This window comes from Pectinophora gossypiella, chromosome 16 (assembly GCF_024362695.1).
Source record: "Pectinophora gossypiella chromosome 16, ilPecGoss1.1, whole genome shotgun sequence".
Classification (NCBI taxonomy): Eukaryota; Metazoa; Arthropoda; class Insecta; order Lepidoptera; family Gelechiidae; genus Pectinophora; species Pectinophora gossypiella.
In genome coordinates, this window is record NC_065419.1 from 9,395,413 (window position 1) to 9,413,104 (window position 17,692).

Below are 17,692 nucleotides of genomic sequence, written 5' to 3' on the forward strand. Positions count from 1 at the left end.
CGATGGATTAATAAATAATAATTAAAAAGACACAATTTTTTTTCATTTGGGTTCGAATCCAGGTGGGGACATATCACAAAAAACACTTTGTGACCCCTAGTTTGGTTAGGACATTACAGGCTGTTACTAGTTACTGATGGAAGTATGTGTCCGTTACATGAGCCATGTCAGGGGCCTATGGCGGCTCAATAATAACCCTGACACCAGGGTTGATGCGGTTGGTACTCCACCTCACAACCCACACGATAGAAGAATACCATTTTTTTTTGGTAATAATAAAATCCATGACTGAGAATATCATTTATGTATATCTGGCTTATCTGGATTGGCCAACGCATAAATCCGATACATAAATATTGGTTCACGATCATGCTTGCAGATTTATGCGAAAATGGATGAAAAACGCACTAAAGTTTGGCGAAACACAGACCAATAAATTAAACTGGAACAAAGGCTAATTTTCTTAAACACTATTTTGGCAAAGTCACAAAAACAAAAGGAGATTCAGAGAAAATAGACAAACGGTTACAAAAGACTACAGAGACGAACAAAAATGTTAAAAACAGAATAATTTCTCAAAACTTGTTAGTCGGTAAACCAATATATGCAATTTGATACTGGAAGTTTTCTTGAAACTTTACTTTTGTGGGATTATAAAAATCTAGTGCTCTTCCACGTAGCTTTGGGATTCAAGAAATCAAACCAGGGAAATCCACATCCACATTTGGAAATAAGTCCGAAGCTTCATTGCCAATCGGGAAGTTATAAATGTTATAGCAAGCAAACCAAAGAAGGATAGAGTTCTTCAGCATCCGCTATTTATTGTAATAATTGAATATGAAGTGTTATTAGGTAGGTACTCGCGACAAACCTTACGAGCGATAAAATATAGGTATACAAATCAATAACTTACAACCGTATTTAAAAATAGTTTATGCATGACTATGGATAATTGCTAATGCAATGTTTAATTAGGCGTGTCTCTTTGTAAACAACGTTCTTATCCCACCAACAAATAAAAACATTGAAGATGAAGAAGAAAGGTGATTAGATCCAAATAATTGTTTCCATAACGATAAACGTTCACGTAGACGATCACATAATCATTTTCCATATAAATTTTCCATGAATAAATATTCTTTGTAAATATAACAGCATCGTCAACTGAAGCGTAACCGACTTCCTGTGGCCTTTGATCAGATATATTGTTATGATAATTTGTATAGTCTTCATAGAGTCGCGCCTCCCTCAATGAACTATATTGGAAAACATATGAACGGTAGAATATGCTTATCAATTCTAAGATGTTAATGTTTCTTAGGCTATTCACAGACTTTTACAATAAAAAGGAAACGTCGATAGAGATCACAAGTACGCTCATATCCTACTTATTGTATTATGAACAAATAGTATGAATTTCATTTTCAGTCTTCAATAATAGCTTTCTTGAATATGCGAGTAATTACCGCCGTAAATTTCCTTTCACTGACAAAGGGCTCATGACGAGAAAATTAAAAACCGCAAGGCGAAAGAAAATAAAAGTTTAAACTTCAGTTACAAGAAAGTCAAAACATGGTAAACGACAACTTCATTCTAAACCGCGAGATGTAATTGCTATTATATATTTTAACTATAAATAGGAGTACGCGATGCTGATAAAATTTAAGAAAAAAAATTTTGGTAATAAAACTTTTCCAGCAACGTAACGTAAAGTATGTGTCTCAGCCGTCGACGTTGACTAATGGTTGCAGTATCATGGAATTTACAAATTGAAATCTCTTATCTCTAAGAAGTTAACAAACAGCAAAAAATATTTAATAGGAGTAATATTGATGGGCGAAACTGTCGTCTAGCCTAACAAATGCTTCCTCGTCATCATCTCCCTAGTATTATCTTGTTTTTTACAGGGTCCGCTTACCTAACCTGAAGATTTAACAGGTCTAGTTTTTTTTACAGAGGCGACTGCCTGTCTGACCTTCCAACCCGCAAAGGGAAAACTAGCCCAATACAGGTTAGGTCACACACCCCCGAAAATGCATTTCTCGGGAATGTGGGTTACCTCACGATGTTTTCCTTCACCACTGAGCACGTGATAATCATTTATGATCAAATCATGAATTAGAAAACAAATTCGACTATCATTGGTTTAGGCCTGTGCTGGATTCGAACCTGCGATCTCAAAGTGAGAGGCAAGCGTTCCACCAACTGGGCTACCACGGCTCTGGGCTATCAAATGCTTCGTGAAATGTACATTTTGCCCCCCTTATCGATACTCACATAGACAAACAATATACCTCTCATAAAGCAATCACGAAATCAAATGAGCCGTGTAATAGAAGAGGGCAACGTTTGATACGCAAATGACAATTTTCCAGTCAAGTACGCACACCAGACGTGTGTCAAGAGAATGTTGATCAACACTCTCCACAAACAAGCATGTAACATAATAATAAAGAGACGAGCAGTTGCAATTGTTTATGCTATTTCATTGGAATAGAGTTTAAATTGGACTATTGGTATCCAGCGACCGCTGCAGACTATCCATCAACCGATCATTCAGCTGTATTTGTATGCAAATTGTTTTCATAAACTATGGATACGTGAACACGCATGAACTGCCAATCTTGGCAAGGTCACGGTTTTGGATGAGGGCCAGCCTGTGACGTCACGCCGCCTCCGACGGTGGCATCAAGATAGATTAGACATGCTGAATTAATCTCTCTTTTCGCTAAAAAAGAATGACCTTGTAAGTGATAAATGAGAATCGAACTTTATAAAGGTTAGTTAGTTCAGTGAGAATGGTCATGGAAGAAAAAGGAAAAGTAGGGACAAGTACATATTGCAGAAGATAATGAGAGTTCTAAACAGCAAAAACTACAAGCGCAAAAGAACGGTAAGCCCGCGGCTACGATAAGCTGGTCACGTACACAGACGTAATTTAAAAAGAAAATGGACTTTTCATTAAAACATTCATGGTATTTCAAAGGCGCAAGAATCATGACCCACGCTCTGTGTTTATTTTAAAAAATAAGCTGTTTTATACTTGCGAAGTTTTATAGTTTTATAAGTCGAAATTTTGTCATCATTATTTATAAAATTCGTAATACATAATATTTTAAATAAACAGATCTCAGAATCTGCATTACTTTGCTTGGAATGATTATCACTGCGAAACGATTTCTTATTCAAATGAACGGTTGCCAAATTCTTAACGAAAACGATAAATTCATTGGTGAATATTCAGTTTAGAATCCGCAACTCGCGCGTTTCTATCATACAAATGCAAATTATCGCGATCTTAGTTTGACGAATTAATTCAATAAAACTTGTTAGGGTATATTCTTATTGTGCGATGCTTATCAATTCTCAGAAAGACTAATGAAAATCTAGCCCATATCAGGAAATTCATGAAGCGATTTAAGACGGATAGCATATTTAAGCATGCCATTTATTCAGTGGCTCGTGTGAATAATTTATGTGCATTCGTTCGTGCAGACAAATCTCTACTCGTTTTAAGAACTCCTCACGTTGAGAGCGTCTTAGTAATAGTTCATCATAGTTCAATGATAGTAAGAGATTTGTAGTGTCTCAAAATATTATTTTTGTCGAATTACAAGTATTTATTTCACCAGACGTAATTTATTACCACTTGTCTGAGAACATGATTTCGTAAAATTCATCTCCTACATTTTAAATCTCTTCATATACTATGTCTACATGTAAAGCTGCATGAGGATCTTGGTATCAGTCATAAATATTCAAATCTGCATCAGTGATATCTCGTCACTCGCAGTCCATAGTGTCCATTAGTTAATTATTCATCACGTACTGGCTATCAGTCATCAACAAGCGTCAGCTGTATGGGAAGTACTCCTAACGTACCCTGGAGTACAATGCAAACATCTCCCGAAACCATAAGCTTGTATATGAACAACTTTGTATTTGTTTTCATTTAAAATACATTTACAGCCATTAACTTGAGACACTACTTCTCAAAGTATATATTTTTCACTTTTCGGTATTTGAACAGCAGCGGGACGCGTACAAACTATTTATGTTTTATTTAATTTATTTAAGATGAATTAGACATAATAATATGTTTAACAAGAACGTTTTGTGTATGTTTATCTGGAGGTAGCCTGTCTAACAGCAAACTTTCAAGTGTTTAAATAACAAATCCTACACACTCGTAGTTTATAAGTCTTCCAAAATATTATGATAAAGTAGAATAAACTTCAATCTCTTTATGCGAAGCATCGACTTAGATTACAAGTACATCAAACGATATCTTTAATCCGTAAGAAAGTTTAATTAAATTTAAGCTGTGAATTCCTGACAGGGACGTTTATGTCGAAGCCGTTCAAAGGTGGTACGTCAAAGGAGATTTTCAGGTGTAACTTGAAACGCTGACATTCGTTCGAGGTGATTTAGAATCACAGCTTGACGAAACGGAAACCTCTCGAACCAGAATTTGGATGACAAATTGGCAGCAATGAATAAAACGTGGCTACCTGTGCAGACTACGTTGATTCCGTAAGATTCTTTAGTCGGGACCACAGATTAAACAGGCCATATATATATTAGGATCCTAACAAATGGACATAGGTAGGTTTTTCGAGACGGAATTATTGCTCTACGTTTATTTAGCGGAACGAAATATTGGGATGTACAAGTTAATATTATGTTTAAATAAATAGCTGTGTATATTATTGATATAAATTCAAAATAAGCTCTTCCGAAAAATGTATTTCCGCTACGTATATTATTTCACTCTCTTAAGATTAAATTTTATCAGAAATGGCAAAAAGCCTGCAGATAAGAATATTACTTCGGTTCATAGCAATAAATCAAGGTCGCTAGCAACTCAACGAACGGCGAACGAATAGTGTTTATAAGTTCCCTACCATGTATGCCGACAGCTGAATTGTTATTTCGCCAACGTTTTGGATTAAAACGAGCAATGTACCATGCTTTGATAAATTGCTCTCATACAATACAAATGCTGGGAATATTAACGTGTCTGCAAAGATATATTTTTCGTATGAGCGAAAATCGGATTGTTGATTTATTGGAGCCCATCCATGAGAAATCGCACTCTCTATGAGGAAAATGTAAGTAAAAAGGTAGATTTTATTTAAGCAAGGAATATGAAGAGGCAAAAGCTAGACAAAAAGGTGAAAAGATTTTTAAGTTAGGTATATAAAAAGTGAAATAAAATTTCTAGTTCAAAACCCTGCAAGACTGTCCCTTCATGATTACAAAATACATAGAATACTATATCTACTTTAGTATATTAATACAACGTAAAATATATCAGTAACACGCGTTGACTATCAAACAACACGCCAGAATAGTTTACAAAACATTTAAATTTTCAACTAATAATTTATGGAAGAAAACCAGATGAGCAGTGACAGACATTGATCGATTGGAATATCATCCTTTTCTCACTTTCAAGTATTGAAATCGTCGACCAATTCCTGACTTGTGTAGAATGATAGATTATTCTTATGAAAATGCGTTAATTTTTGAAATTTGACAAAATTATACGGTATTGTTTTTGTAGTAATAGTAACGTTACAATTATGATGTAATTTCAAAGTTATCAATTAGTTACCTAAATACAACTTAAAGTGGCAAAATATGTTAAATCTAAGTAAGTTTTCACTTAGATAATCATTTATATTGAACACTTTCGCAAACAGTATACGATTATCTAATCGAAAGCTTAAAGCTTGTACGTTTGTGTTTGCCATTAAGGGACATGTGTGAATCTCGTCCATTTCTGTTGCCCTTGTTTACAAAGGGTTGAGCTAACACTACCAGAAACCCGAATTCGGCGGACCATAAAATTCTGTATTTGATCTAAAATACAAAGTAGATTTAGTGTGATCAATAGTTGCACAACGTCTCCACTTAGATAATTCATTTTACTTACAAGATCAGCATCTGAGGGTTCATTAAAATATTCATTTTTATTTTTTTTTTATTTGGGATAACAAACAGTTACATATTATAATGTTACAAATTGTAATAGCTTAAAACAAAATTTATCTGAACATGCAACCAGCTACATTATCCACAGCTTATGTATACAGTTTACATTTTTAGGATCTCGTTAAGATGCGTGCTGACAGTTATACGTAAATGTAGGTATATAACAATAGGTACAGAGTTTCTATTTAAGTATATAATATTGAAATAAATTTCCCAGGTGGATGGCACCAGTGTTAGTATTAGTATAACATATAACCACAAAAAATAAAGAAGAAAAAAAAACGATCCCAGAAGCAACCCTTGTGGCACGCGTAAACTGCATAAAGCTTAACTTTCACGTGCTATTATCCTGCTGTCATCGTACCAACAAAATCTTACGAATTGCGTCTGAAGTCGGAGCGTTCGGAATTTTTACGATACAATGAATCATAAAACTCAAGACGAAGCACAGATCATGGCATATGAACCTGGTAGGAATAAAATACAACGCTCGTAAACGTTGCTTGTCTTACAAGAGCATGGCCAAGATTCAGAAATGATTAAACAAAGCGTCTCTTATTAAAATCTAATTAAGTAACAAATTTATTAAACGACAGTCCAAAAATAAAGTTCATATTCTTTCAATAAATGTGAGATCAAAAACAATAAATGTCGCATAATAACAAGCAGATAACTTTTACACGAGGCGTAGATAATCGTCGCTTCAAATGTAAAAAAAAGTAATGAAAGTATTCGATACTAAAAACGTTCCATAAACAAAATTGCTGAGCAGTTACAGCAGACGGTGTTTTACCCTGATGACTCCATTAGCCGGGAATATAAAACACGAGGGCGTTACCCGACCAGGTGGAAAAGTTTGTCACTGAATCTTTTTCGTGTGGGCTTTGTTTACATTCCGAACTGCTTATGTAATGCCAGAAAAGAGCAGAAGCCTTCTGGCACTGTCATTGTTTAATGACCGGTCGTAAAAGGGTATTACCGTTTCAGTTTTTGTTTTCCCTTGTCATATATTTCTTGTTTCGGGATACTGAGCGGGATAAACGTTAACAAAAACGAAATATTAAACGTAAATGTGTCCAAACTGAATTGACCGTTCTTGTATCATAGATATAATAATAGATAAATAAAAAGGCACTTAAGGTAAATGTTGTGTATCATCACAATTCATCATTTCCCTAGCGCTATCCCATTTTCACAGGGTTCGCTTTGTTTGAGTATATGAATATGTAAAATGTATCGTTCAAAATCCAAAGCTTAGATGGTAAAGACAAACAAAAGCCGTTCACAATTCGGAGTTTATAAATTGTGTAGTATTCATAACAGATTAAATATATCCATAATCTTCGACGCGGTTCATCGAAAGATAAACATTAGGAAGCGCAGAGTTCAAACAAGGGTGGGAATGAAAGTCCCTTAGCATTTTCAGCTTGGTTATCGTTAAGGGAAGATAAATGTAAAAAAAGGCGTGTGACGTCATGCATAGCGCTGACATGTCACATTTATTTGGCGGCAACTCATCTTTTGTTTTTTACGTGTTTCGTCAACTTCTGAGTTTTCTTTTAAGGGAAAATTTATGTTGCGAAGTATTAAAAATGTGTGTTTGACAGAAGCTTTATTTGTGGCTTGTTTTAATAAAATAACATCAAACTTAACTTATGACGTAGATTTGTTTTATCGCCTTTTTAAATATAAATGTTACAGTTTAGATTTCAGATTTAGAGTCTTTGATCAAGACTGATAATCTTAACAGAGATGGCAGAAACATCCAAGAATATATAACAGAGGTAGTAAGTAAACTGCCACGAGCGAGTTTACTAAATGTTGATTGTACTAAGGCTAAGTCTGGAATTACTAGGGCAAGCCATTAGTATGTGCTAGGTGTAAGATCATAAAATTTAAATGAAGTGTAATGTCGATAATTCAAGGCATTACAGCGCGAGCTCTTAAGGTGATAAACCATATAATAAACTTGAGAATGAAAAGGAAAAAAAATAATCCAGTCAAGTACCTTTACACCTACATCCAGCTAACAGTAGTACGACGGAAAAATTTAAGTACTCATTTGTGGATTTCTTTAAAACAAGACCACTGTTTTCTTTTCTGAGAAAAAAAACGTCGTAATAAAACATCTTTGAACTTTAGAAAACCGCTTAAGAAGAAATTCAAAGGAACATTGAGTTTGTGTAAGACGTAAATAATCTCCAAATGTTCTGTGTTTTTAAATATTTTTCTTAGTTGAAAAAAATTACTAATCATCTTTGAAATGCGCACGATTGGTTCCTTTAAGACCGACGTTTGCTCTCACAACCGCTAAATGTAATCTGACAAAGTTATTAAAGGAATGTCTTTAAAAGGGACGTTTCCGTACACTTTGCAGCAAAAAGCTTTTTGGAACGTCACTTTGGTGAGAAACGGGACTAATTCAATTTAAAAACTCAATGGTGCCAACAGATATCTTCTTTAACACGATGTGGTACGATGATACCATCTGAATACACTTGGAAATGTCTCAAGAAATGTGTACCTCTACAACGTCTTCGTAGGTTTACATTAATAAAGTAATTTTAAGAATCATAGCCACGTTAAAATTTGTGTTTGCCTTTTACCTTTTTACTCCGTTTCATGCTCATGACCGAAGATGTTTTAAAAGCAAACAGTATTCGAGATCCGGATGAAATGGAGAAATTCCCGGCACGTTGCGAAAACGTACGGGCTCATTAAAAATTCTTAAGCCTACACCTTTTTTTAATTAGACGCATACCGTCACACATTGCCAAGTTAATGGTTTATTAAAAATGTTAATTTTCATCCAATTAACAGTGAAACCTTCTCATATTTTGCAGTGAGCAAGCCATTAAAATCATAATCTGCTTGAAGCATAATAATTATACTTAGATATTTATTATTTTTATCATTTTAAGCTATTAAACTTTAATACATATTTGTTTCTTTTTCTAATTTAAAACACCATCCAACACATCTGGCTTTATTTATTTAATTACCAATAGTTACGTTATTCGACAATATTGTAGAGGAAAAATAATGAAACACTGACTACGGTAAGTTACATTTGAGTAACTTGGCCAACTTCCATCAAACTTTCACAATTACTTTTCAATATGTTATTAAAATAATTTCTCAGTTTCTTGATATTAAAGTTGTTGTCTTCATTACAAGCTGGCTAATTATTAGGGAAGACGGTTCCTTTGGGAAAGATAAAGAAATTAACAATGGCCCAGATGTATATTGCGTGCCATGGTAGACTAGTTGGAAAAACACCTGACCCTGTGAGGTCGCAGGTTAGGACGGCGCACTTTTCTTATATTATGTGTAGGGGAGCGTAGTAATTATGAGCGTATGTGAGTGCGTATGTGTGTGTGTGCGTGTGTGAGTGTATTATGAGCGTGCGTGTGTGTATGTGTGAGCGTGTGTGTGTATTATTATGAGCGTTATTATTATTATTTTATTTCGTCATGGAGTAACCAGATATGGCTTAATAAACTAACATATAGATATATTATGCCACTTAGTGACGGTGTGTCGTATCATTGTGAATACTTTGACAATTAGTACAAAAGTGTCCGCTATCGACCATCGCGCGCGATTTAGCGGCAATTCTTCTAGTATAAAAATGGCTGCAAGTTACCTGCTGTTTGTTAGTGGGTGTGAATTTATGTACGTATTATAATCAACAAGCCTTAAATTATTTTTCTTCCCCACAACAATATACTAGCCCCTGGATTCCGATAAAAAGCGAGTGTTAAAAGCCCGCGTCAAGTGCCGTGCGAACAGTCGAAAGTAATGAGACGTAGAGACCGCTTTCAGCCTTAAGCCTGCACACTTGACCTTTATAAGAGCATAATATTACCATCTGTGAAAAATATATTTTCCAGTTATAAAACTGGAATTTTGCTGTAAAAACACAGATAAATAATAATAAATATTTCTCAGTGTTTTTACTACAAAATTAATTTCCATTCAGCGTGAATAATAAATATAATTAAATACATAATGTGGTTATGAATTGCAAACAATTTCGTTTTTACGACTAGGTTATTTTATAATTAATCATTGTCGTAAAAATTCTGCCAAGTGCAATTTAGTTTGAATGAGTACGATGCCAGCGTTATTTTCTGTAATAAAAGTGCAGTAGATTTTATTATATTCCCATCTAATCAAGGAACAGATGTTCAAAAACGGAAATAAAAACTTAATTTTTTTTTAACAGGTAGTTTCTAATTATGCTACTTGGCATAAAGTAACTAACAGATAAAATGATCAACCATTTTGTCTTTGTCCGTTAGTTGCTAGATAGGAAGGCTTGTTTTAACAGTAATGAGGATGAGATGGATGAGGATGAGAGCTAGTCCTGTATGAGAGAGTAATCAGAGGTTGTTTTAAGTGTAATCTTTATTGTTTTAAATATTTTTACTCGTTCGAACCGTTGAAGACATGCCAAAAATAATACATCTTAATATTTTCGGTAATACCTATAAGTAATAGGATTGACAATTGTACCACAGAACTAAGAAATAATCTGGGAGTCTTCAAGGATAGAGTGAATAGGAATTTGGTAGGTAAGCGTGATCCACCCTAGACCACATCGACACTTACCATCAGGTAAGATTGTGGTCAAAACTTTGAATAATTTTACTGACACCGTGTAGAATAAATCATTTCTGGGGGATTAAAAACGCTACATCAAGACAAAAGCAATATTTCTATTTGGCATTTGCGCATATACAAGTAAATGTTAACAATTGTCATTTGACAATTGTTAACATTTACTTGTATATGTGTATATGCTATTTAGCAATATTGCTTTTTAGATGGATTGTTTCAATGTGGTCTTTTTAGCCCCCCTGATTATATTTTCCTTACCTTATAAGCATCAGGTATATTGACAGGCTCCCCACTTTCGGCGACGTAGCCGACGATGCCGCTGCCCCACGGTATCCGGATCTCCTCAAGCTGTTCCATCTGCTCAGGAGTTGACTTCGAGCACACGTCGAACAGTTTCGATACCAGACATCTGTAAAAAAAGAAAAACCGTTTATAACAAGAAGATATATACGTAAGTAAGAAGGTTACTTCGTCGAAATATTACTGGTTTATTAACGTTATCAATTATATATATCTTATGCTAAAATCGAATGAAGAAAACCCGAATATCAAAATGAAATGTGCCAAAATTTTCGTAATTTAAACTTCCTACGGGATTTTAGACAAAATACAAGCTGGTACTTGTTTTTCACTTTCCAATCATGGTAGGTACGAAATTAGCTTACGTTGCGTATTACTTTAGGACCGATATTGACAATCGATATTGGTTGTTATCTATCTCACAGCGGCCTTGCGATAATGATCTTTATCCAATTCTGCTGCTGATCTGATACCGCAACATGGTGTCATTATGGGAGAACCCAAATGAGATTTCGTTTACAACGACAGCATAACCGATAAGCTGTGTATAATCCTTTTGAAAGTCCGAAAATCTACAGATGATTCTTATTCCAATAAAAGTGGAGCCGAGTGGGGTATGTCGTTATATATTGAATATTTAAGACCGTTGCACCGTTGCTTTTTGTAAAGTGATCTGGGGGGTTAAAATGGCCAAATCAAAGCAATTCATCTAAAAAAGCAATATTGCAATTTGACATTAGCGCATATAAAAGCAAGTGCGCAATGCAAACAAATGTCAAACAGCAATATTGCTTTTTCAGATGAATTGCTTTGATGTGGCCTTTTTAACCCGCATGTTCTTTATTAAGAGCAATCAAATAAGAGCACAATATATAATTTCTCAAAGCTTTAAAAGCATCGGATATCACGCCCACTATCAACAACGGGAAACAAGACAGGCACACGACAGACGTAATCGAATTCTCTCGCCAGCGTGGGGAATTTCCCAATCGGCAAACAGCTAGAAGAATTCGTTTAAGCGACCTACACACGCTCCTAGTCGCCTCAACGGTTAACTGAGAGACATTGATTGACGATATCAAAATGAACGACAAAGAAAAAAATTGTTTTAAAAGCTAATGTAGTCTTGCTGTCTTCAATTTCACCAGAAAAGGTGACTCAAATCCAGTCAGAAAAATAAAAGCCCGTGGGTTGTCCCAAATTTGTGCCCCAACTCTGAATCCAGTTCCGAAACTCGTGTAATTATATCGGTTGAAATAACAGCCTTGCTGTGTGTTATGTTGAACGAATATTCCGTTAGGTTGAACGTAGCTGACAGTGTGTAGAAGACTTTAATAAAAGCCTGAGGCGAGTGTCATGTGTCTAACAAATCGAATGCAATACGTATAATACTAGCAGCAGCCGGATGAATACTAGATGTGATTATTTTAGTCAAGTACAGATTTTTAGTGGTTTCCTTATTTATATAAGCGCTTTCAAATATTAAAAATAAAAAACTATTTTTGATATTTTACGGATAGGGTTACTTACGGGACACCAGGGACCCCTGACCCCTGACACCAGTGTTGATGAGGTTGGTATTCTACCTCACAACCCACACTATAAGAAGACTTACGGGACACCTATATAAATGTAATTGAATCTATCGCCCTAACTATATAAACAAGTATTCTTACTTGTATTACAAGAGGGAACGATTTCCATATGATTTTATTTACTTTTTTACGTCGAATATTTAAATAAATATGAAAAAAACCCAAGCGATGTAAAGATTTAGAGGTCAAAAGTAATGAGGGCGTTCCTTTATGATCTGATATCCCGAGATTTACCATTATTCAAATTTAAGGACCTATATCAAATTGCAGATGACACATCTGGGTCACAGTTCTAGGCCTTTAAGCCTAGACCTTGAAATATATCTGAAATATGTGGACTGGAATACTAATCGACTATAAATTTTGAAAAAAAAAAAAAAAAAAAACGATGCGCCACTTACTTTATACTAACTCAATACCATCTGTCATCATAATACTGGGACATTAAATCGAAAATATTCTACTTAGGCCTTAAAAAATAGAAAATGTGAAGTACAAAGAACAGTTACCAGATATAAATCGCCGAACGAGCCGAGCTAAGAGCCCACTCAAATCCAATAAAATGTTCGAAGCAAACTTTAAGTGACGACCACACATGATATAACTTAATTTTATACCTACAGTACATGAAATGGATGTTCGCCGTAATTGGGTTCCGAAGGGACCACAAAAGACCGCTGTACGTAATACTAATACTGAAAACCCCAAACTTTCCAACTATGCTTTAAAGTAACAAATTCGTGTTACGTGTTAGAGAAAGCCCAAGGTGATGTTCGATATCGGTGTCTGAATTGTAAAAAGGAAATTTTAAGACCAAGGCATGATATCAGGCACTAAAAGAGAAGAGCAAAATGCTAGTCTCCTATCAACTCCTTGGCTGTTTTTGTCCAAAACTAAAACAATGCCTTGTAAAGATATGAAAATATTACTGAATATTAATGTCAATTTCCGCGGAAATAAATGAAGCTTAGAGGCTCCAACTGCGCTGTAAAAGTAAGGTATACTAAAAGAAAACAAAGCCACAAGCACATCAGATATTATGTCTACTTTTCTCGAGCCCAATTATCGCCACGGGGTATCCATCCATTATCATTACTGAGCTTTCTGTTTCTTAGAAAATTGCAAAAGAAAATCGTTGGTGCTAATAGAAAACACATTTTTAAGCCTATTTCTTAGACGGCTTTAGGTACATTTCTTAAGTAGATTAAAATGCCTAATTACTATTTTTGAAGGGTGTTTTTCTCCAAAGGAAAATTTAAGGTAAATGAGCTTGAAAAAAATGGAGTGCCCTAGGCCGTTTTAAAGGTGTCAGTTATCAGAAAAATCTGCTTGATCACAAAAAAGGTGGACGTCTTAGTAAACAACGGAGTTACAAGAAATTAAATAGTAGTGGTAAGTAAATACTTACCACCACCACCACTATTTAATTTCTTGTAACTGAAAACTGCTTTTTCTTAACGGACCCTTTTTATTTTCCCGTAATTTTTGGGCCCGTTAAGAAAAAGCAGGTTTCTTTGTAAAAAAGGAAAAATATATACACAAGATCATAAAGATTTCTGCTGCCAGGAACTGTAGATAAACTTTTAAAATAGCTTCTGAATTCAATAACGTTTGACTATTATTTTGTAGATTTAATTAATTTTACTAAACAACTCTTATTCTTTATTGAAACTCTAATGAGTAAATCCGTTGCAACTTCGTACTTTTCAGATTTCGCCGAAAGAAAATTAGGAAAATACGACACAAAAAAAAGATAAACGACTTAAAAAACAGACAAAGCCACATAGCAACATAAACGCGTATTGAACTTGCCAAACACGCCACGATTGTCGTTTGGATATAATTTCCTCGTCCCATAGCCCCGCGCCCCTCACCGGATCCCGACGGCCGTGACCGTGACCTACGCAGCGCTAGGGGGAAAATGTTATAACTTAATAAATTTAACAATTCAGATTAAATAAATCAAATTATTATTTGTTAACAAATAAGTACAGGCCTATTAGTGCATTTATTTAAATTTGAATTAAGGATGGAATAATCACCCGTGGGAGACATTAACTTGACTGGAAAATATAGCTTTTAGGAAGGAATAGTTTTTGATGCTCTAAGTGCAAGGTGCACAGACCAATGTTCTTTTAATATGAGATTTGTAAAAATGTAAACGATTATAATTGATGCATATCGCCACCATTACTTTCTTATGTCTGGTCGAGTAATGCATGCTATCTTAGGCAAATCAAAACCAAAGCTAACATTACGCATCGGTTAATATTATAATAAATACGACGCCACACCTTTATTATGTAAAACATTTTATTCGACAAGTTTTACGACCTTCAAATGCATGACGCACAAGTAGATCAAGTTTTTTGTAATTCAATAGCGTTTAGTATTTTATTGTGTTATATGGCACATAAACACGTGACTTTGTTTGGGTAGGTGTCTTTTTCAGTTCAATGTATTCAATTGGTAAAGCATCGTACTAAAGTAGTTTTCATAATCTGTTTGACTCATTTTTTAACAATACAATATAATTTTGAAATGTACGGTAATACTGTTTAGAGCTCCAGCTAAGCGCCGAAAGCATCGACACCAAAAAAGAGGAGACAAAACAATTGATGAAAAAAATATATCAGTCAGAATAGATGACGAGAAACACGTAACCGACACTCGCTTGCGATGCATCGCATAATCAAATGAAAGCAAGTTTACCACAAACATAAACGTGTATTGTTACGAGATTGAGCCATAAATAAGTTCCCAAAAATAGACATATCAGAGTTAACTGGCTTTGGCATCCGGCTAAAGGATGTCGACGTTGGCAGCCAATGAAAATATTTCCCTCAATTCACAACTTCAACAAAGTTTTGAGTGTCACCCTCAATTTGAAGTCTCTGTTCATACGATTGGCAACAAAAGTAGTTCTATATTTCGAAAGCCTTATCAGACTTATGTATGTAGAGCATAAAATTGTTGACCAACTTTAGTGGTGGACTGTAGGGGTTTATTTTATTAGAATTTGTGTTAACAGCTGCTGCTGGGTCAAACTTTTTGGCCTGAAGATTGTCTGATTGTTCTCTATTCTTTATGTTTGGAAAGCGAGAACTTTGGCTTTGGGCGAAATGATAAAGGAGTGTACTTACAGATTGAAGAGCTTGTATAGTGGGATAGTAATAATAATATTCTCAAAGCTCTATCAGTATTGTCGAATATCAAGAGATTAAAGTTGACAATCTTATGTAAGTTTTTCACTATATTCTTTCATAATTACTACCTGTATCATGTTAACCAGTTTTTGAGAAAAAATAAGTACTTATAGTAAAACAACAACTTCTACGGCAAAACGGGAATTTCTACAGTAACTTAACTCATTTACATCAATGTTTCATATAATACCAACCTTATCCTAAAATAGCCTTATTGCAACTATCATCAATATTACAAACAGATCGTCATAAACACACAACACGGAACGAAGCAAATCGGAGAAATAAAATAACTTGGATGGCATATACCTCCTCAAACAAGCACGACGCTTCGAAGACGATATGAATACCAATAACTTGGCTTATCAGATATACATCTAGGGTAAGGTGTACGTGGAGACTGGCTTCTAAGTGTGGAAGTATCTGTCAATTCCTGTTCGATATTTCATTCTATTAAGGTTCGCGTCGGGATCTACTATAAGTAACATCAGTGCTCATTCGCTAGCTGCTAATGCTAGCTCCAAGATTATGTAGGTATGCACGATATTTTCCTTGCTTTTTTTATTAAGGTTGTCAGGTTTTATGGTTGTCTTGCGAACTCCTGCGATCAATAACCGTATCCATCAGATTGAATAAAATATATATGATTTTCTATTCTTTGTTAACAATAAATGTTTCTAAATTTGAAAGAAGGACGAATGAAGTGACCATTAAAGTATCCAACACTCAACACATTCTTCCGTCTGAAAACCGCAGCTCTTAGTCCAGAGGCTTTACTTATAAATCTTTTCAATTTAAAATTCTGCAACTCAGTTTGTTGTTGCTTTTGTATTTTAAATATAAGGTAGTTAACTAATAGAGTTGTCTAGTCTAGCTAGAATAAAATATTCACAGGTGTTATGTATGTGATGTAATAATAGGGATTATTGAGGTAGGCAAACATTTATTATTATTTGATACAAAAATGTTAATCTTTATAAAATTACAACTTGTGTGTGTGTGTGTGTACGCACACTTCATATTGGAGTTCGAAAATGAATAAGAGCTCATTTAAGAATAATATAAGAATAAAAGGAATTTATTGCTAGTACTTAAGTATGAATTTTCCTTCAAGAATATAATTATTAATACGGGAAAAAGGAAATGGCTCCGTTTTACCGTCCAGCGCTGATTATGAGCCATTTACACTTCCTGAGGATAGCACGCAAAAGTAATCGTAAAAGAGGGCTAGAGGATGTCAAATAGAAAAATATAGTAGCTTTAGGGAACATACTATAAAAACGAACGATTTAACTGTTGCATCGTCTAACTTATTATGTTGAGGCCTCGTCCCCGCTAGCATACCCATCGGGCGCTACCGCGCCACATCTCACAACATCTTATAGTTGGAGAGAGACGTGGTCGTCGGGTGAAGTCTAGCTAGCGACATCGTCCGCAATCGCCCGATGTCTCTGAGGACGCATGTCGCTTGACAAAATGTCTCCTAGTTGGGACGAGGCTTCATCCAACAAAGTTCACGATTGTTACGTATGCAAACTTCATTCTGTACGAATCTAGGTGTATTTTATAACTTCGCGTTCCATTTCAGTGGAATTCACTCCAAATCCCTTGGAATTTCAAAGTTAAATTTCGGGTCCTTATTGTATTATCTTAGTTCATCGAGTATGTATTGTGTTAATACTTAGTATTGAGAGTGATTGAAATGTGTACCTATGAGTAACGTATACTCGAGATAATAATATTAATGTGCTAAGACGTTGATCATAGTGTGCCTCACGATTCATTTGTTCAGTGTTAAAAGAGAAATAGGAATTCTGTTCATTGACTGTAAGACGTTTAAAAAAGTTCTATATGCATCTCATGACAGCCATGTCGCCTGTCTAGTAATAAATTCTAAACGAAGTTTTTTGTCCAGTTTATTTTATCACGACCAGAAAGACTAACATGTTAGAGACCATAATTTTCAAGATA

At 34.9% G+C, this 17,692-nt stretch overlaps 1 protein-coding gene across 10 annotated transcripts in view; it reads right to left on the bottom strand.

Annotated features, from left to right (window-relative positions):
• Nucleotides 1-17,692, bottom strand: part of LOC126374064 (dual 3',5'-cyclic-AMP and -GMP phosphodiesterase 11) — a 277,630-nt gene that overhangs the window by 20,654 nt on the left and 239,284 nt on the right. For all 10 annotated transcript variants that reach the window (XM_050020522.1, XM_050020521.1, XM_050020524.1 and 7 more), the window contains one exon: nt 10,879-11,029. In XM_050020522.1, coding sequence (XP_049876479.1) covers nt 10,879-11,029 — 151 coding nt within the window. The remainder of the gene's footprint in view (nt 1-10,878; nt 11,030-17,692) is intronic.